This window comes from Amblyomma maculatum, chromosome 5 (genome assembly GCF_055883805.1).
Source record: "Amblyomma maculatum isolate TAMU_Amacu chromosome 5, ASM5588380v1, whole genome shotgun sequence".
In the NCBI taxonomy this organism is placed as follows: Eukaryota; Metazoa; Arthropoda; class Arachnida; order Ixodida; family Ixodidae; genus Amblyomma; species Amblyomma maculatum.
The window spans coordinates 48,005,526-48,025,947 of record NC_139348.1 but is presented as its reverse complement, the minus strand read 5'-3'; the positions used below and the strand labels follow the sequence as shown (position 1 = coordinate 48,025,947).

Below are 20,422 nucleotides of genomic sequence, written 5' to 3'. Positions count from 1 at the left end.
GGTATAACACATAAAATTCTTTTTTTTTTTTACGTGAGGCGGCTGTGCTACAGGCCCTTTGCAAGCGCGTGGTGCTGTTATAGAGACATTTTATACTAACGACAAAATTTAGCTCCCCAGTCGCCAATGACGGTACATGTTAGCAAGTAATCTGCACGAGTGGTCCCGCCAATCGCGGTAACAATGTAAAGCGTGTCAATAAGATGTTGATTATATTGAAGTTTTATGGTTTGGTGATTGCTAAGGCGCTAGATCCGGCTCTTGCTTTTAAGCAAAAAAAAAAAAGATGCCTGTGTCAATGCAGTGAGGCGAGTGATCACGAAAGACGTCCGTGCAGAACTTTATAAAAGGAACAAGATATACGAAAGGTTGTTTTGCGTACAAAAACTCTTCTTCTGCCGAGAATTTAGTTCCAGCTTCGGACATGAGTGCACGTTGAACTGTTGTGTCCATTTTACATGTCATCATCATTCAGAGCCGGCTCAACGAAGGAAACGTGTCTGTCGTATGCTGCGTAATCGGAAGTCTCAATCTGCTGCAAAGACCTCTTCGCGGCGTCGACCAAGAGTGCGCGTCTGTGGGCTTTCTTTGTGACATTTTGTGGGGTTGTCAACAAATCCTGTTGATGCTCGCGCAAGAATGCTTTCACTGAGGATTTAAATTTGGAAAAAAATTCTTCTATGGGATTGAAAAATGGCTGTATGGAGGCAGCCTTCTCACAGAGTGGCATTCTGAGGCCAGCACTGCACTTTCGGCGCGGCTATGTGCTGGCGCGTTGTCGAAAATGAAAACTGCCTGCAAATCAGCTTCTTGTTCCAAAATTTTTTGTGAGGCCTCAGTAAGGAATTCATTAAATACGGCCCAGTGAACCCTTTCAATTATCCTGTAGTGAAGCAGTCCATCTAGGGAGATGCAGGCCAAAATGTTCACATTTGCACCTTTTGTGCTAGGCAAGAGTCGCACAGCTGGCACACGGCGTTTAGGTCTTGCGAAGCTTCGCGAACACCACACATTGTAGTTTGTTTCGTCAATATAGTAGCGGGCTACTGTGGTACCGTGGTCCTGAAGCCATTGGGCGTATCCTCGGCGCTCGCGCTTAACATCACAACGGTTCCTTTCGATTGGCCTTGGTGTGGCAAGCTTCAGAGTGTAGCCATGTCCGTCGAGAAGGCGGTCGATAGTGGATGTACTGATTTGTAATTCCGGAAACTTCTCTATGAGGCAACTCCGGATTTCAACCAGGGTTGACGATGGATTACTGTCAACAATATCGCACAATGCGCCCTTGATGTTTGCGCCAAACTTCTGGACAGAGCCACCGCGCTTCTTCGCTTCTTTCCTACCAGTGGCTGCAATAGACCGAACAGTCTTTATGTTTATGCTAAGTGCAGCAGCAAGCTGATTCAGGTCTCAACCGCGCCTAGCCACATCGATGATTCTTTCGCGGTCGGCTGGGGACACATGCCGGTAAGTTTTTTTGCTCTCACCAGGTAATTTTCTTGGCCGCCCTCGTTTCTTGGAGTTCTCCATCTCTGTCAGCTGTTCAATATGTGCCGTTATTCACTCCCGAAAAAAGCATAATCGCCGATAAATTTCACAAAAAAAGACGGAAGGACCGAACAAACGTTGTGCGCCGCGCGCAGTGCTTTCGGACGTCTGCTCTCTCGGCTCGGAAACGCTCGTGCTGCCGTCTGCATCAACTGAAAAAAAAGGGTATTCTCTTCGAAATATAAATGTAATAACTAATAACATTTATCTTTCTGCCTTCAGATGATAGCTATAGTTCACTTTACTTTTGCTGTATCATTCACAACTTGCGGGCAACCACTCTGCGCTCGAGTACGTACGTCGTCTGTAAGCGAGAAAGCGACAGAGACATTTACCAGACACCCTTAGCAGACGGCAATATTGTTGTGTACAGGGAGTATTTCTTACACTTCTCTTCTTTTTAACTCAGTTACTTCAGAAAGTTTTGGCGTTTCTCTACTGAAAAAATATATGAATATATTAGCCTCAATTACACTACCTTGCTTGTCTTTCTCTCCTTTTCCAGCTCTCATTGCTAGGTTCAAGCTGGAATGTCATCAGCTATTATACTAATAGCGGCTGCAGAACCATTGACTTCATTTATAAATAACAATAACCGATTATTTTGGCAATATCGTCAAAGTCCTAAAACGCATTCCATTGGTAGCATTCTTACGCTGATAAAGTCGACCTACTTCAACATCATGAGAAGGCAATACGAGGGTCATTTACCGCATGTCAAGCAAAAGTAGGCAAATTGAGAAAAATCTGAAATTATTTCACTGCATTCGGCTAAACGCTCAAGAAGCCGAGTAAACTTATGCCCCTAACAAATATATGAAAAATTTGCATATTATCGGCTATGTCCAAGCGAATGACGTAGCTTCGTACAATAGTTTAGCAAAATTATTTTGCTGCAGTTTTAGCCTTTTGCGCCGATTTATTCGACGCCAAGCGCAATAGGGATGCAAAAAGGGTATTATCGCGCATGTCAAACGAAATTACCAAACATCGTCTCATGAAACAGCAGAAAAGCTTTACTGCAAAATAGTTTTGCTGCACTCAGTGGATGATTCTGGCAAACATCATGATAACATTGAGAATGTAATTTATTACCGCGTATTTAAAAACAAACCGCGTAACTGTGCCAAATCACTCAGAAAAAAAAGTATTACTGCAGTATTTGCCTTGGCGTGCTATAAAAGACTATTCATCATTTGATACCAGTGCTGATAGGGTTGAAAAAAAGTGTTTATTTAATGAAATATCAACCGTGTCAAGTCAAAATGTCTCATATTTCACCAATATTTATTCATTCCAGTACTCATCTTTCTGCCCTCAAAGCACCGACTCATTTGATACCTGTGATTGTACGGTTCAAAATGAGGGAAACAATCGCGGATGTCACACCATATCACGCTATATGACCTCGTAATTCAGTAAAGCTATTACTGATATTACTGAAACATTCGCTCCATTACTCTCTAAAATCTGAATCATTAGGAACACATGACTAAGGGTGCCAAAAGATAAAAATATCACGTATCACGTTACACTGTCACGTGATTCATCAAAATTGCTTTACTAGCTTATTCATCTTAATACGCTCAGAAAGCCCGATCATTTGATACCCATGATTATAAGGTTACAGAAAAAGCAAATTATCGCGCATGTCCAGAGAAATCATGTTACACTGTCATGTAACTCAGCAAAATCCTGTTACTGCAATAATCGCCTTATTAAACTCGAAAAGCGCTTTCATTTGATACCCGTGATGATACTGTTGAAAAAGGGACGCATTATCGCGCGTGTCAAACCAAATCACGTTACACTGTCACATGACTCATCAAAATCGCCTTACAACCTATTCATCTTAATACGCTCAGAGAGCCCGATCATTTGATACCCATGATTATAGGGTTGGAAAAAAAGAAATCGCGCATGTCCAGAGAAATCATGTTACACTGTCATGTAACTCAGCAAAATCGTTTTACTGCAATAATAGCGTTATAAAGCTTGAAAAGCCCTTTCATTTGATACCCGTGATGATATTGCTGAAAAATGGGCACATTATCGCGCATGTCACACCAAATCACGTTACACTGTCACATGACTCATCAAAATCGCTTTACAACCTTATTCATATTAATACGCTGAGAAAGCCCGATCATTTGATATTCATGGTTATAAGGTTAAAGAAAAAGCAAATTATCGCGCATGTCCAAAGAAATCATGTTACACTGTCATGTAACTCAGCAAAGTGGTTTTACTGCAATATTCGCGTTATTAAGCTCGAAAATCGCTTTCATTTGATACCCGTGATGATACTGTTGAAAAAGGGACGGATTATCGCGCATGTCACACCAAATCACTTTACACTGTCACATGACTCATCGAAATCGCTTTACAACCTTATTCATCTTAATATGCTCAGAGAGCTCAATCATTTGATGCCCATGGTTATAAGTTTAAAGAAAAAGCAAATTATCGCGCATGTCCAAAGAAATCATGTTACACTGTGATGTAACTCAGCAAAATGGTTTTACTGCAATATTCGCGTTATTAAGCTCCAAAATCGCTTTCATTTGATACCCGTGATGATACTGTTGAAAAAGGGACGGATTATGGCGCATGTCACACCAAATCACGTTACACTGTCACATGACTCATCGAAAGTGCTTTACAACCTTATTAAGCTTAATACGCTAGGAAAGCCCGATCATTTGATACCCATGATTGGAAGGTTAAAGAAAAAACAAATTATCGCACATGTCAAGAGAAATCATGTTACACTGTCATGTAACTCAGCAAAATCGTTTTACTGCTATATTCGCCTTATTAAGCTCGAAAAGCCCTTTCATTTGACACCCATGATGATACAGTTGAAAAATGGGTGCATTATCGCACATGTCACACCAAATCACATTACACTGTCACATGACCCACCAAAATCGCTTGACAACATTATTCATATTAATACGCTCAGAAAGCCCAATTATTTGATGCGCATGGTTATAGGGTTGATGAAATAGATTTAATGGTCTTGGTTGTCCAGGAACTGTTGAAGTGCGACCAGATTAAAATCAGTGGCGGCAGGATTAAATGTTTTGGCGCTTGGATTATTTTCTGTGGCGCCTGGATTAAATTCTATGGCGCTATGACTAAATTGTCTGGCGTTTGGATTAAATTGAGCGGGAAATACTGTAGTTGGTCAAGCCAAGCTCCGCGTAAGTCTATGAATAAAAAAGCCTGTTAATTCAGATAGTAGTCTGTTCACCACAGATAATTCAAAGTATGCGCTGCCGTATACTTTGTCGACCATAAACCCTGACTGTTCATTGAAGGGTCAAATTCTAAAGTTAAAGCTCAGATACTTTGGTCATCTGATGAGAAGAGAGGAGTCGCTGGAGAAAGATTTGATGTTGGGAAAGGTTGAGGGTGGCCGGAGAAGGGGTAGGCAGCGAAAGCGATGGTTAAATGGCATCCTTGAGGCGCTGCAGATGAAGTTATGTGATGTTAGGAAGATAGTGAGAGACCAGAAAGTGTGGCGTGACATGGTCTATAGGGTCACAAAGAGTCGGACACGACTGAACTAAACTGAACTGATCTGCTATATGGCCGTTAGCATGGAATGCAAAAAAAATATTTTGTTGACTTTGTTAAATGGGAACTGGATATTTGTTGGAGACTACTGGTTGTGTCCCAAGACTTTATGTAGTTGAAGCAGTGCAAGCATTCCCCCTCTCGTTTTCCTTTTTCAGGAAGAAGCTCATGTTGGTAGTGCATCAAGTTCTCTGTATGGAGGCTCGTCAAGTCACAAGCCTATAGCTGAGCCTATCATAGGCAAGGACAAACCCCCTACACTTCATCCTGTGCCACCTGCGCCAGGATGTTCCTTGGTTATCTCTTCATCATATTCGCTGGCTGATGGCGAAGCTTCTAAAGGCCACAATTTGTCATCTCCCTCAGAACTCGACGGCAAACAGGAAGCGGCAAAATCTCATTCGGGCCTGGCATATGTGGTCGTCCCGAAACAAACATGTTCAGTTGATGGAAGTGAAGGTTTGGATGTTAAAATGGCATACGAGATTGAGCAGGCTTTTCCGGCTGCGTCGCATCATGTGCCATCACTGGGAGATGTCAGTGCTTTGCTTCCTTGTCCTCCTAACATTTCCAAAAGCACTGCCATCAGTGCTGCTTCTGTGCAACCAACTGATGTTGAACAAAGGGAAACAAAAGACAAGACTCCAGCAAGCAAAGCCGCCAGCAGTGGTAGTAATGTGCCAGTTAGGAGCAACGTAGCAGCGCTGCCTCAACCGTCTAGCACTCCGATGTGGCTAAGGACTGGTGGCCGTCAAACATGTGTTCGTGATGGGCCAGACAGCATCAGTGGTAACACAGTGGTGCCAAATGACCATATTTTGGGCTTTGCCCCAAATATGCAGAATTCTCTTGATATGGTCACATTGCTGACTACAATCTTCAAGTGGCTTCCAATGACAACTTTGTGCAAGTAAGTACAGTTGCTCATTTTTCAGACAGTGTAGTGCAATGCTCATTCAAAGAACAGGTCAGGGTAGAGTTTTTCCTTATTTAGATGGCAGAGACGGGTTTCTGCTAATATGGGGATTATGAACTATACATGTCGCTTTTTCATCGAGCACTCATTATTAACAAGGGAGATATTAGACATTATTTTATTTCTCGTTTTTGGTGAAATATGCTCATTAGTCCTGCAATTTTTGCCCTGGAACTCTTGCTTGTAATTTAATTCTAATTTACTATGGATGTGCCTAAAATCACAATTTTGGACCTATTGAAAAGAAGGTTTAGGGTATGCAAATATTGATAATTCTTATTATGAATGGAGTGCAGTCAAACCCAGATATATCGAACTGGAGGGGGATGATGAAATGGTTGATTATTCGAAATGCAAAAATTGGCTTGACACTTGTTGCGATGTAGATAATTTTATTACTCGCATAATGAATCCTACCCTCTTCTTGCCACTGAGATATGAAAAAAGGGTCATTAGCATGACCTATTTGGCACCATAATTGTCAAAGTCCATAGCAAATTCCGCCAAGTGCACGCCATCCCACCAGTTCGAAGAAGGCAGTTGAAGGGGCGAAGATGTGCGATAGAAGGGTAATGGAGAGCTGCAATGTAATATATGTTCGTTCGTAGACCGGTCAGGAGAAGTGGACGGAGAATAGGGGCGACAGAGCTCATCATCGTCATAAGACTGGCGAAGAGGATACTGGTACCCATCGTCATGTCGGAGGTAGCCACAGCTTGCACACTCATCTCACAGGCGTCGGCGACAGACGTGTATCATGGCCGTGGATGTCGCAATAAAAGCAAACTGAACAAGGTGGGAGCGGTTGCCAAGCACCATACAATTGAGGTCTCGAGGACAGGCGGCGACGCTGTGTTGGACAGGTGCAGGGTGGACAGGACAAGTAGCAGCAGTAGCAGGTAGCGCAGCAACTTCATCGTACGTTGGGACGTAAGACAGTGCTGGTGTTTCTGAAGCCATGGGACGAGTAAAGGAAGCAGGCACGTCCTTGATGTCATGTAACGCAGGAGAAAGGCAGGTGGACGAGAAGAAACAAGAGCTGAAGAAAGGTCACTCTGTAGCTGCTCATGAATAATAGAGCAGATCATTGTGCGCAGATCGGCCTTGGGAGTTTGGCTTGGATTCCAGGTATTGTTGAGCTGCTGCAACTTTAGATGGTCAAGCCGCTGGAAAGTGGCGCAAACGTCAGCTACCGTAGAGGGATTCTGGGCTGCTAGTGCAGCAAAGGCAAAAGAGCCAAAGAGCCCGGAAGCTGAACGTGGGTGTCTAATTACTTTTGGAAAGCTGTTGGACCAGTACCAATAGTGCCAAAGATTTGCGGATCAGGGAGGTGAAGTGGGTCCAATCAGTAATGTGTTCTCAGGGTTGAAGAGCCATGTTTTTGCCACATCACTTAGATAAAGGTGACATCGATCAGCTTCATAGAAGCGTTCCAGCAATTAAAAGTGCAGTCGATCATACTGTTGTAGCCGGTCATCCACGTCATCACCTCGGAGACCGGCGAAGATAGGAGGGAGGCTCAGCCAAAGAGCTGAGGAATGGCAGTGGACGTCAGATTCACAGAGGAAGCATGGGCACCTGGCGAATGCATGTCTGTAGCTGCAGGCGTCAGAACGGTAATTACAGGAGTGATGTGAGTTAGCTTGCGCTATGAAGGTGGATGTGCCGCCAACAATACGACCGGAACGGAGCTCCAGAAGGTGTCACATAGAGGATGGCAGGAACAAGACGCCTCCACCACTTATGAGGCAGGAGGAAGCATCAGCAGGTTCACTTTTCAGTTGGCAGCCCAGTCGAAGCAGCAGCTACAAACCGGCAGCGTTTCATTCACACTTCGTCTTTTCTCTGATGAGATGACCGATCACAATTAATATGTATAGATGAAGACGACATGCATGCACAGTGCCTACAATATGTTTATGTTGTGAGGGCTGAAAGTGAAGGTACGGATCGTGAAACTTTACCGCCTTGCAATGTAGCCTGGCACTGATCTCAGAATTTTTGCTTCTTAATCGTATGTTTGGCGTAAACACTGTGTAGTATTGTAATGCTTGCTTTGGTTCATCTCTATGCTTTGCAAGAAAATTTTCTAAGCTTTAATATTGCCTAACTTTGCAGTTTTGTTTCGTTATCTGTCTGCATAGATATTGGTGTCATTGGTGTCATCTGACTAAGGAGTTGCCCCTTCACCAGTGTAGGGTATCTTCATCACAAAGTCTTTGGAAGAGGGGACTGCTTTCTCTCTCTCTACGTTTCCATTAAGCTCAACCCTGCTGTAGCTGCCTCTCTGTGCACTTTTTCCTGACTCCTGCTTGAGGGCAAGTGAGAGAAGTCTGCAGCTTGGCGTTGAACAAGTGCTTCAAAAAGAGTAGACGGTTCTAAGTGTGCTGTGCATATCCACCAATCGCTAACAATATGAAATAGTGAAATTCGCTAGCAGGAGTGCATTGTTTACATGGCTGAAATGGTGGGACTTCCAAATATATGTTCTTTATGATAAAAAGGCTGCATCTACAACTGCATTCAGTAGCTATGTGAGGAGTTCATGGTGAAGCTAGCACAATAAATGAGGACCGAGGTGGATACAACAAGAGGTGGAATGAATGATGGTGTTGTCCATGCACCCCAAAGCCACGAATGTTATCATACATTGAAATCATTGCTACCTTGCTGTGTAAACAATTTCGCTCCGCCCTTTGCTTGAATGTTTGGTAAGTGTTTATCGTATCTTGGTCATTCCTAATACTAACCTTTCATGGCAGCATCATTTTGACTTTTGGAATGGTTCATGCAGTTTTTCATTCTTCTTTTATGCCACTGGTTTCTCAGTGCAACTCGGGAGCCACACAGTAGAGGCCAGTGACGTCAATGAGTTCTGATATCATGGCCTAGCACGAAGCTGTGGGTTATTGGAAGGTGCATTGACGACATGTCATTGACTGTGACATCATGACCATCATTATTTTAAACATACATTTCTGATGACCTCTTAGGACAAACTGCTTACTGTACTTTTGCTCTAAAAGTTGCTGTGTGACTTTGATCTGTCCTGCCTAGCCCTTCATTTTCCTTTTTTCAAAAATACATGCATATCAAAATTAGTATGCTTACAGGTAAGCCCTTTTTGTACTTTTTTATTTTCAGAACAGCCAGGGTCAGCCGCACATGGAGAACACTCTGTTTCATGCCTGCCTTAGTGAGTTTCTGCATGCTTACCACTTGATGGAGTTTAACTTTGTTGTAACAAACATGGAGAAAATTGTGAAATTGCAGCCAACGTTCATTAAAAAGATTTCATTGGAGATGGATGTGGGGACAGTGTTCAATGGCTGTTCAAGAAACCCTTATAGAGCTAAGAGAAATTTTCAACATTTTAGATTAGTGGGTTTACTCGGCACCTGTGTATACCCCTGTCAAGCACGCAGAATAAAGTGCACTTATGGCGAGTGTCACATATGAAAAGTGCACTCTACCGCTGAGCGCGCTTGCCAAAGTGTGCACTCAGGTCAGAGTGCATTCGCAAAACAGACTGAGGGCTGAGCGCGTAGCTTCGCCGGAAGAAATTTCTTTGTCAAAAATGTATTCTGTGATAAGATATGTATAAAAGTTGATTTTAGGTATTTTGTACATATTTTTATTTGAGGAATTGTTTTATAATAGCGACAGGCAAGATATCACATAACAAAAACAGGAAGTAACCATGCATGCAACTTCCAAATTAAGCGTGGTACGCCAGTGCGGCGACGCCACTTTTAGTTAGGGGGCGGGGGGGGGGGGGTGTTGTTCATCATGCTTGTTGATGTGGGGTCTCCGAATCGTAACCCGGTGCCAAATTTTAAGCAGTTTTGTGTCTTTTACTACTACAAAAAGCAATTCTCTGAACTTCACGCTTGGAGTTCCCAATTTCTTTTCCCAAATGTTTTTCAAATACCGGTTTCGTACCAACGAGTGCTAATGCGAGTGTACTCCGCTTTCCTGTTCTGCACTGCATAGCGTAAAGTGTCTTTCGAGCTGCGAAGTGCACTCTCCTTAAGTGCACTTTAACTTGCACGCTTGACTGGGGTATAAATCTGATGCTGGCTTCGTTCTGCAATGCAAAGATTGAGTGATAGTCTTCTGATGTCCCTTGAAAATGGTAACTGGAGCTTTCCCAAGGCCCATTCACACTTGTGACTAACTGAGGTCACGGGATAGTTTTGGTCGACTGTCGCAAATCTTCACATTGGTCAAAAAGCGACAGTTGCAGGTCATTTGACGACTGCTCGATTTTTCAGCTTTGCGACTGGGGGTTGCAAACCGTTAAGCTAATCAGCGGTTCAGCTGACGGGAACGTAAGTTAGCTTTGCTCTATGTGGTGAACAGTCAAGGTAGACAAGATGTGGAAAGGGACCGTATTTGCAAGTGTGAACAGCAGTCATGCTGCGCGGCTCTCTGGTCGCATGCCCTTCGCGATTTGCAAGTGTGAAAAGTGCTTTAGGGAGCAGTATAATGACACGACAGGATGGAGCTGTGGCAAGCATTCAGATAGAAAAATGCCGTGCCATCTGAGATTTCTTCCATGAAGGCTGTGCGACATTCTATTTTGTTGGTTAAGAAGTAAACTTTAGTATAATGCTTAATCACTCCACCCTCCCTTACATCAAGTAAAAACTTTATTCAGATAGTATGGTACATTTCCCCAAAGGGCTGGCCTGACAAGTGTCAACTTCCTGCCCTCACCCATTTTGTTTGGCACTGCACTCGCTATCTCAGCATGCAGAAAAAAAAGCAGGATATAGAATTAATGCACAAATTCAATGAAAAGTCACATTATCACAGGACAGAGATTATGTGACCGAAATTAGGCACACAAAAAAAGAACAAGATGATAAGAATAGAACAGTAAATCGTATAGCAGACCTCCAACTACGTTTCTTGGAGCAACAATATATGTACCAATATATTCTTTCTAAAATTTTGCAGTAAAACTTTCCTTGAGCATATTGAAAATATACCACAATTATTATTCAAGAAATTAGGAATCTGATATGTCAGTTTCTGTGGCATACATTGTATGCATCTTTTTTTTTTTTTGCAGACTTCATGCCACTCATTGTACTTACGTTCCTTCCGTTCAGTTTATTGCCTTAAATGTCCCCCATAAGAAGGCATTACATAAGGGGTGGTAATTTATACAAAATGCAAATATCTCATGATAAACAATAATTGAAAAAATGGTCAGTTAAAGGTGCTAAAATTGTCGATGGGCACGTGGTAGCAGTGATGTCATGGAGTAGGCCATTTCAATCTTTAGCAGTCCAGAAGAAAAAGAAGGCAGTGAAGGCTGTGGTTCGAGTGGATGGGGGTGCACAACTGTATCGAACGGCTGGTGCGATGGGACATCCAGGCTGCTGCTGTGATGCATGGTGCTTGGTGAAGGGAAGAAAAGAAGAATTTGTGATACAAGGACAGGCTGGCGATGCGCTGTCAACTAGAGAGCGTTGAAAAGCCAGATTTCAGTTTTAAAAATGAAATGCTGATGTCTTATGACTACATAGAGTGAATGAATCTGACTGCATGATTTTAAATCGATTCTAATGAGCTGATGGGGTAAGATAGATGCGAGTTCCAAATAGGTGACGTATATTCAGTCTGGTGCCTGACAGATGTCTTGTATGCAATTAATTTGACACGTGATGAGCACTGTGCAAATGATGTTTCAGAAAGCCTAATGTTTTATTAGATGCCGAGATGATATTAGTAACATTCACGCACTGAGAGATATTTTGACAAGGCCATGATTCGACTAGCTCTAGTGGTGTATTAGAGATACTGCAGGGAAAGAGAAAAGGGCTATTAGGGGGAGAGGAAGACATATATTTGCATTTAGTGGAATTTAAGATCACTATCGAATTGCTGTACCATTTCAGAACACTGCTAAGGTCGCATTATGGAGCGGTTTGATCAGATGCATTATTGATAGTATGTTAAAGAACACATTCTGTAAATTGTGCATATCACAAGAAACACTGTGAGGCAAATTGTTAATAATAATGCAATGTTAAATACTGGTGCTGCCATGTAGTCGAGTTCAGGCGACTGGCGTGTGCTTATTTTTCTCTCTCTGGGAGCTTGCCTGTGAGTCGGTTGACGCATTCATGACCTCATTTGCCAGTGCCTGTGTGTTGGTGCCAAAAAACCTGCCTCTGTGGCATTTTGGTGGAGATGCGGGGCACATCCCATGTACGAAGAGCTTCTGGGTGCTTAGAACTTTTGGCAATTTTGCAAGAAGAGAGATGGCTGAACTGTCTCTACAGTCCTGAGCGCACAGGCCTAAGGAGAGCATCGTCACGTTCATGGAAGAAATGTCTGCTTTTCAACGACACGAATCCATCCATGTCTGAAGCAGAATAGTGCACCATCTTATGTGAGGCATTGAGGAGCACCAGTTTGTTGGCCTGTACGTGACCCTCCATGTACTCTGGCTGATTTTATGAGGGAAGCGACTAGCACGGAATGTGCCTCACAGCAGCAATTTGTGCATTTTGATCGCCCTGTGGACATCATTGCTGTGGACTTTCACTTGCTGATGCCCGGGAACGAAAGTGAAACCTTCCGTGAACTTATCCGCAGTATTGTGCATGAAGAGCTGCAAGAGCTTCCCTTTCTTGAGTAACACCTGTATGTTGGAAGTATCTCTTGCAAGAAGAGCTCTGCCAAGCTGTGCGATCATTACTATCCCCCAGCCGCTTTTGCCATATGCTATGACTTAGAGCGACTTGTTGCACACCACTGCACCAGCACCACTTGCATCCTGCAGCTCCCGCTCATCTTGCACCCTGATATTCAGTTTCAACTGATGTGCCTGGAAAGCACATGCGTGGTGCACACCAAACAATCTAACCATGCTTCTACTGCGGCGAAGCTGGTCACGTAATACCTGTATCATCGGATGAGCTTGCACAGATTCTAAACGGGTGCCCCTCGACCACGCTATGATGAACAACCTTGGGACATCCACCAGCATCAGACTAGGTGTGTGCACAGGGTTCTGCATTAGGGGGTGCAAAGTCTCACTGCAATGCCCACCCCCCCTCCCCGCAAGGCCCCTACAGACAAAACACAGCGCAAATATGAGGACTGGTTGTCTACGATTATTGTTTTCCCGCAATGTTATACTCCCACCCTGCTGACATCTCTCGTGGATTGCAGTATTTTTAAATAAAACATTTATTTTGATTGGATGGAGTAGCAACACAAACAAAATACTCTACACCTAATGAACAAAGCAGGCTTCGCCATGGATGCAGAGTTGAAAATTACTCGACGGACGCACTTCTCACAATGGTTCCTAAATTGAGTCCCTAGCTTTTGGAGGAAAAGGTGACTGAATGCAGCAGCACAAGTCTTCGGCCACCATTATAGTAGAAAGTTTAGCTTCAGTTTAGCTTTTGTTAAATCAGGATAGAAATGGAAGCTTCTTTTGCCTGCTACATTATTTCTCTATCATGCCCTATCAGTGTAGGGTGCCACATATTATTGGCGACACATAAACTCAGCCTCTAAGGGTATGATACTAGAGCATTAGCTACCAGCCCACATAAAGTCCCGCTTTAACCAAGCCACATGACGTGCCTGCGTGTCTTAGGGATAACGTGAATGCAAAGGGTTCTGGCAAGCTGATTCTGATATCACCCTCCCATATGAAAAGAGCAACCCGAGTTGGCAGCTCCTGCCTGTGGCATAGGGGTAGCGTGAATTCAAATGTCATAGCAGGTTGATTCTAATGTCACCCTCTTATGTGAAAGGTTTGGTTTGATTTGTGGGGTTTAACGTCCCAAGGCGACTCAGGCTATGAGAAACGCCAAAGTGGAGGTCTCCAAAAATTTCGACCACCTGGGGTTCTTCAACTCGCACTGACATCGCACAGCACATGGACACCTTGCGTTTTGCCTCCAGGCCAAGATTCGATCCCGCATTCTTGGAAATAGTAGATGAGCCCCATAACCACTGGCCACTGCGGCATGTTGGTGGGTGCCTGGATGAGCTCGAGCTCGGGCCACATGAAAGGAGAGGCCCAATATGGCACTCATTCAGGCACACACTGACGCTGAAGGCTCAAGCTGACTGGTGTAATAAAGCCTTCACTTCAAAAAAATCTGCATGGCCAATGACACCGCACTTTTAAAATCAACGGCACAGGTCCGACAGAGTGAAGTATCGAGGTGAACTTGGGGCCTGCCTTAGCGAATTGGGAGGGGGGCCTCTGCGCACGCCTATGTTGGCCAATACCTCAGCGGCAATGTCCCAACTGCATCTCTACCTCGACGATAGTCCAGGTCACTGTCCCCATGAAAGTTCTTTTCATCCAGCTGTCAATCTTCCTTCAGGCAGTCCCCAAGTGTGCACCAGAAAAGCTGCAGACTGCGACCCTCGGGGGTAGGGCCATTGTCGATCAGCATAATGACCAACATCCTCTACTCGCTGATTCGATCAAATAGTCTGACCTCTGAACCTCTGCTCCGACTAGCAGCCTGACCACCTTCCAACGATCACAAAAACTTTCATTCGATGCACTGAACGACCAACCAGTCCTACAACACCCCAACAATCACAGCCTTTCTTCGACGCTGCAATTCAATGCACTAAGTGACTGGCCTGTCCGACGACATGTGATACGGTGCACTTTATTGACGGTGAGCTCCTTTCTATTGAGATACTGATCTTTGTTAACAACCATCATATGACTGCCACTGTAGATACTGGTGCTGATTTTTGCCTATGAGTCGAGGTCTTACTACCATCATATGCAAAGTTCTGATTCCTTGGCACGGAGGGCCAATACAGGCGACAGCCGGAGGTCATATGGAGATGCCACTTAAAGTTTGCTCCGCTAATGTCGAGATAGGCCGCATAACTTTCTCTTGTTGGTTTACTGTGTTGGCAGAGTGCTTCAAGGACTTGATCCTCAGAGTTGATTTTCTTCTGAAAAATGGCACAATCACAGACCTGCAGAAGTCATGGTGACTTTTTCCACCCAGCATGAAATTTCCAACGACTACACACTAGGCAGGCGAGCTTTCTCACTGTGTAATAACCATGTCACTCTACCTCCACGCACCAACTTGTTGCAATGCAGTGCGACAACCCTCCTGTCCTTCAGTGACTCACGGAAATAATCATAAAGTTATTGTTGAGCCTACAAGTCTGCATTGCTCGGGTGGTCTTTGCCTTGAATAACAAGCGAACTGAAATGCACTTAACGATTTTTAGTGTCGAGTGCTGCAATTTATCGTAGGATACTGCTGTCGCTTATTTTGATGAAGTCAGCGAGCCTTCTACGCAGTTCCGTATCGCTGGTCAGCTAGGACCCTCCCGAGAGCACTGGTTATAAAGTTAAAACGGACGTGAATCCTGACTTGCCTCTTGACCAGAACGCCACCTTCAAGCTATTCTTGACTTACCATGACTGCTTTGCCATCACTTCCAAGGTTAAAGAGATGTCAGTAGCAAAGCATCGCATTATACTTGATTTCACCGAATGCCTTATCCACCAACTCCCCTACTGACAGTCGGCAAAGGAACGGGAGACTGTTCGGGTGCAGGTTGATGAAATGCTCTGAAGCGACATGATACAGCCGTCCACAAGCCCATGGGCCTCTCCAGTTGTGCTGGCCACCAAAACGGATGGAATACTTAGGTTTTGCGTTCACTGCAAGAGGCTCAACAAAATTACAAAAAAGGACGTATACCCTTTGACTCGAATTGGGGACTCATTCGACCAGCTCCACCATACCCAATACTTTTAATCACTTGGATTACGCAGTGGGTATTGACAGATTGATGTTGATGAATGCGATGGAGAAGATCACACTCCGGACAGACCGTATGAATTTAAGGTGCTTCCCTTCGGTTTGTGCACTGCTCCCGCCACTTTTCAAAGAATGCTAGATACTGTACTAACGGGCCTAAAATGGCAGATGTGCCTCATCTACCTTGACGACGTCATTTTCTTTTAAACCTACGTGGAGCATCTGAAGTGCTTGACGGGCATGCTATATGCACTCCATGCAGCTTGCCTCTCTCTAAAACAAGAAAAATGCCACTTCGCATTTCGACAGCCCAATTTTCTAGGCCACTTCTTGACCGCTGAATATATTAGCCCTGACCCAGAGAAGACTGCTGCCGTAGCTGCTTTCCCGACCCCCACTGATAAAAGTTCGGTGCTTCGGTTTTTGGGCCTCGGTGCATATTACACTTTTTGTGCACTTCTCCCAGGTAGCTGAAGCACTGACTCATTTAACAAAGGAGAAACAACCTTTCATCTGGGCTGACGAGCAGCAAAGGACCTTCGAGGAGCTTCACTAATGCCTCCAAACGACGCCCATACTTAGCCACTTCGATGAGGAGGCAGACGTAGAGCTGCATACCAGCGCCAGTATTATCGGCCTCGGTGCAGTTCTCGTTCAGTGGCAAGGTAGTGTTCAGCGGGTGATTGTTTATGCCAGCCGCACCTTCTCTTGTTCTGAAGCGAATTATTCTACTACTGAAAAGGAGTGCCTTGCAATTGTATGGGTGGTAACAAAATTCCGACCATTTTTGTATTTCCGGCTGTTTAGAGTTGGAAGTGACCACAACTCACTCTATTGGCTAGCAAACCTTAAAGACCCTTCAGGCCAGTTAGCCCACTGGAGTCTTCGCTTATGGGAGTCAACGTCACTATTGCGTACAAGTCCAGCAGAAAATGCAGTGATGCGAACTTTTTTTCGTGACCCTATCCCGTGACCTTGACACAGATGGCTTCGTTTTTCTCGGCACTCTCACGGATGCCTGCTCTAGCCCAACAGCAGCAAGGTGGCACTGAACTGTGTTCCCCTCATCCATTACCTGAATTGAAGGGCTTTGTCGCCTCCTCGCCTTCTTACTCATGGCTTATTGTCATTCTGCTTGCGAGATGGCATTTTCTACAAGAAAAACTGATTCCATGGACACTCAGTACCTGCTAGTTGTCCCAACGTTGCTTCGCACCGATAATTCGCACCAATGAAGCCTTACCAGCAAAGCCAGGCAAACGCTGAAGGAAAATAAAAAGATGAGAAGAAAAAGCAGCCAATGCTATTTTGGTGGTAATTTCATGCCATTGGTACCAGCCTCTGTGCCTCTGTCGTCATGGCTGTACTGTGGAGTCCACTTATAACAATATTGAAAAAACTTGAAAATCTGATCGTTATAACTGATTATCGTTATATCTGGACCGACGAAAAAAAAAGGCACTCCTACGTATTTTCTCATGCTGTAGGCTTGCCTACTTATTAACGATGATGAGTAAATCGGGTTGAACAATGCTAATCATCGTAAAGAGCACCAAACACTTTATTATAGTATACATCAGTAGCCATAAAGTAACTTAAGCATACTTAAAGAAGTCGGAAATTCGCGCTCGCTTGAGCAGCAGCTGAAGCTTGACAATTGCTGTGAATAGCGTGTACGCTGGCGGCAGTCCTTTTTGCGTGCAGGAAACCGATTAGCGGCTGGATGAACTGAAGGACATCCCTAGCGTTGATGATCGTTAAAATCGTAAAGTGCAAATGTTCGTATTTTTTCACGAGGCTTCCAACCTTGAAACCCTGCCAAAAATCCCGATAAATCTGCTGTTTCATCTCGTCAACTATCGCGCTGTCCATGTGGTCGTTGCCATCTTCCACGGACGTGGAATCAGTAATGGCGATGACGATACGGCCGCAGCAGCACCCTTTTCTCGGCTGCGATTGCGATGATGATAGTGCTCATCTTATTTCGTTTTCATCGCATATCACCATTTGCCGCATATGCCGAGTTTTCACGTCATTGTCTTCTAAATATTTTATCATTTATTGAATATTCAGTCAAAATTTTATGGTAAACACCTATCGGGCGGCGATAAATCTATCGTTGTATCCAATGTACCGCCGATAATCGATCATTATATCTGGTTTATTTTTACATAGGCACAATAGAAAAAATGATAAATCACAAGAATTTCATCGCTATAAGCGATATATCGCTATAAGCGATATATCGCTATATCTGGCATCGTTATAAGTGGACTGCACTGTATAGAGTTTCTAGCCGACTGCTGTCCAAGCGCATAAACAATGCAGTGTGCATAGCCATTCCTAGTGACGCATGTGTGTGTCTGTGTGGTGCCCTCTTCTGCCACGTTGTTTGGCGATGTAGGTTGTTTTGTTTGAAGATCTCTTCGATTTGGCTGCACCAGCTGCACTAGTTAAAGTAGTGCGGCACCGCCATCCTTGTTTTGGCGGTGCCGCGCACCGTCTGCACTTCTAATTTTGGGTGTAGGACTAGTTCTGCATGAGTTCTCGCCCATCGTGCAGACGCAGGCAGAGGGTTCTGGGCAGTTTACAAGCAAGATTGTTTTCAAGCCGCCAAAGAAAAGACTGCAAACATGTACTGAAACATACGCAAGCAGCGATCATTCAAAGAAAATGACTTTATCGGCCTGAGAAGGTACCAGACTCGCAAGGAGGACCTTATAAGATGTAGCAAGGATGACCGCACTCATGGCCCGGAGAAGCTATCAACAGAGGATGATGAAAGTGTATGCAGTGGCTGTAAAAAGATTGGAAGGGCAGCAAGCAGCAGAGATACTCAGCATTCCTCGAAGAGCTCACGACTGCACCTTCTGGGGAGCACATGCGAGAGGAAGACATTACAGCGGTAATTCGAGCTGACGGGACGACCTCAGTAGACCCTGCGAAAGAGGCAGAGCTGCGAAACGAATCTGGTCTTATTAACGCAGCGAGCACTTATGCAGCTTCCACAGTCGTTGAGACAAGAGAGCTATCCATCGAGAACCGTGGAAAAATGGCAGCCACTATTTCACAAACAACAGGAAGAAACAAAGGCCAGTGCACAGGAAAAGAACACGATGGAAACTGAAGGTTGTGTCAAAGTGTTGTGCTGTGTTGTGCTAGAGCGAGTGCGTGAGTATTGTCAATGTTGACACTCTTCTTGATTACGGCTGTATCGTAAGGAAGCCTTATACGAAATCCAATATCAGAAAATTAGAATCAGTTCAGAAGAAATCAGTACGCTTCATCTTTCACAACTACGGCCAAGATTTTTTTCCCTTCCCATTATACAGATTTAGGTCTCACAGCCCTATCATCTCGCCGACAAATAGAATGTTTGAAGTTTTTGCACACACTGGTTCACTCTCAGTGCCTTCCATCACTAAATAATTAATTGAACATTAGCAACCCTTCCATAACTAGAAGTTCCCATAGCCTGAATCTCATTCCTTTTCCCGCACTGAGACATTCAAACACAGCTTATTTCCTCTGACCATTGAACTCTGGAATTCGCTGCCTAGAAATGTCCGCTCGCTACCTGTTGAAAACGTTTTGACGGCCATTGCTTCCTAGGGTCATTTTTTATTTTTTTTGCTTTTATATGTAATGTTTTTTTGATACACTTTTCTTTGTTTTCCCACTCCTGCCAACTCCAATTCCTGCCATAGCCTCATCGAGGCTGCAGTATGTGCAAATAATATTGAATAATAATAGTGTGTGTAAAACTTCGAGGTGTGCAGTGAACCCACCATGTTATGAATGTAAACAAAATCAATTCCGATTATGCTTAATGTGAAGCAGGACAAAACCAGAACAAGGTCTTTTTTGCAGAAATGGGTTTTTTGTTCACAAGCTGAACATGGAAATCCATGACAGGGAGGAAGGCTCCAACGTCAGATATCATCCAAGTTTTGCGCATTTTACCTTGTACTGCCAACTTTTCCACCTTGGCGCCATAGAGCCCTACACGGGGGCCAGCAGGAAGAGTGAGAGCGAGCTGGAGCTTTACAAAGTGAACCTAAAGCCATAGGCCCAGCAGAAACGGATGAAAGCATCAGTGCTATTGGCATTGAGATTGTCACTGTTTCAAAAGGTGCCAGCAGCTGATGGACCTTTCCACTCAAAATAGGACGTCACCTGGACGCAGAGCACATGGTATCACAGCTGATACCAGGAGGGGTGGTGCTCTGGTCTCCGTTAACAGAACTTGAACCCCTGGGCATTGTTGCAGAATTCCACAAGCAAGGGGTGCCACAGGCTGCAGGAAACCTACCCAGGTGGTGGCATAGTTCATGACTCCTACACGAACTAAGGGAATGACGTCGGGTTGCATACTGTGGTCAGTCAGTCATACGAATCAGTGCAGTCTGTTGCAGAGTGTATAGCAGAAGTGTGTGCAAAAGAACTTGGACAGTGTGTGGGCTGCGGTGTGATTCGAGTCTGTGTTGCCATGCCCCTACTGATCTATCTTGTTCGGCACTGTTGG

General features: G+C 44.3%; 2 protein-coding genes across 2 annotated transcripts in view; both read left to right on the top strand.

The window, feature by feature from the left end:
* Positions 1–5,743, top strand: part of LOC146188261 (uncharacterized) — a 143,934-nt gene extending 138,191 nt beyond the window's left edge. The window contains exons 14-15 of the mRNA XM_084605015.1: positions 5,289–5,666; positions 5,720–5,743. Coding sequence (XP_084461141.1) covers positions 5,289–5,666; positions 5,720–5,743 — 402 coding nt within the window. The remainder of the gene's footprint in view (positions 1–5,288; positions 5,667–5,719) is intronic.
* Positions 5,615–20,422, top strand: part of LOC146188260 (jmjC domain-containing histone demethylation protein 1-like) — a 71,057-nt gene continuing 56,249 nt past the window's right edge. Inside the window, exons 1-2 of the mRNA XM_084603708.1 lie at positions 5,615–6,040; positions 9,251–9,302. Coding sequence (XP_084459834.1) covers positions 5,859–6,040; positions 9,251–9,302 — 234 coding nt within the window. The 5' untranslated portion in view covers positions 5,615–5,858. The remainder of the gene's footprint in view (positions 6,041–9,250; positions 9,303–20,422) is intronic.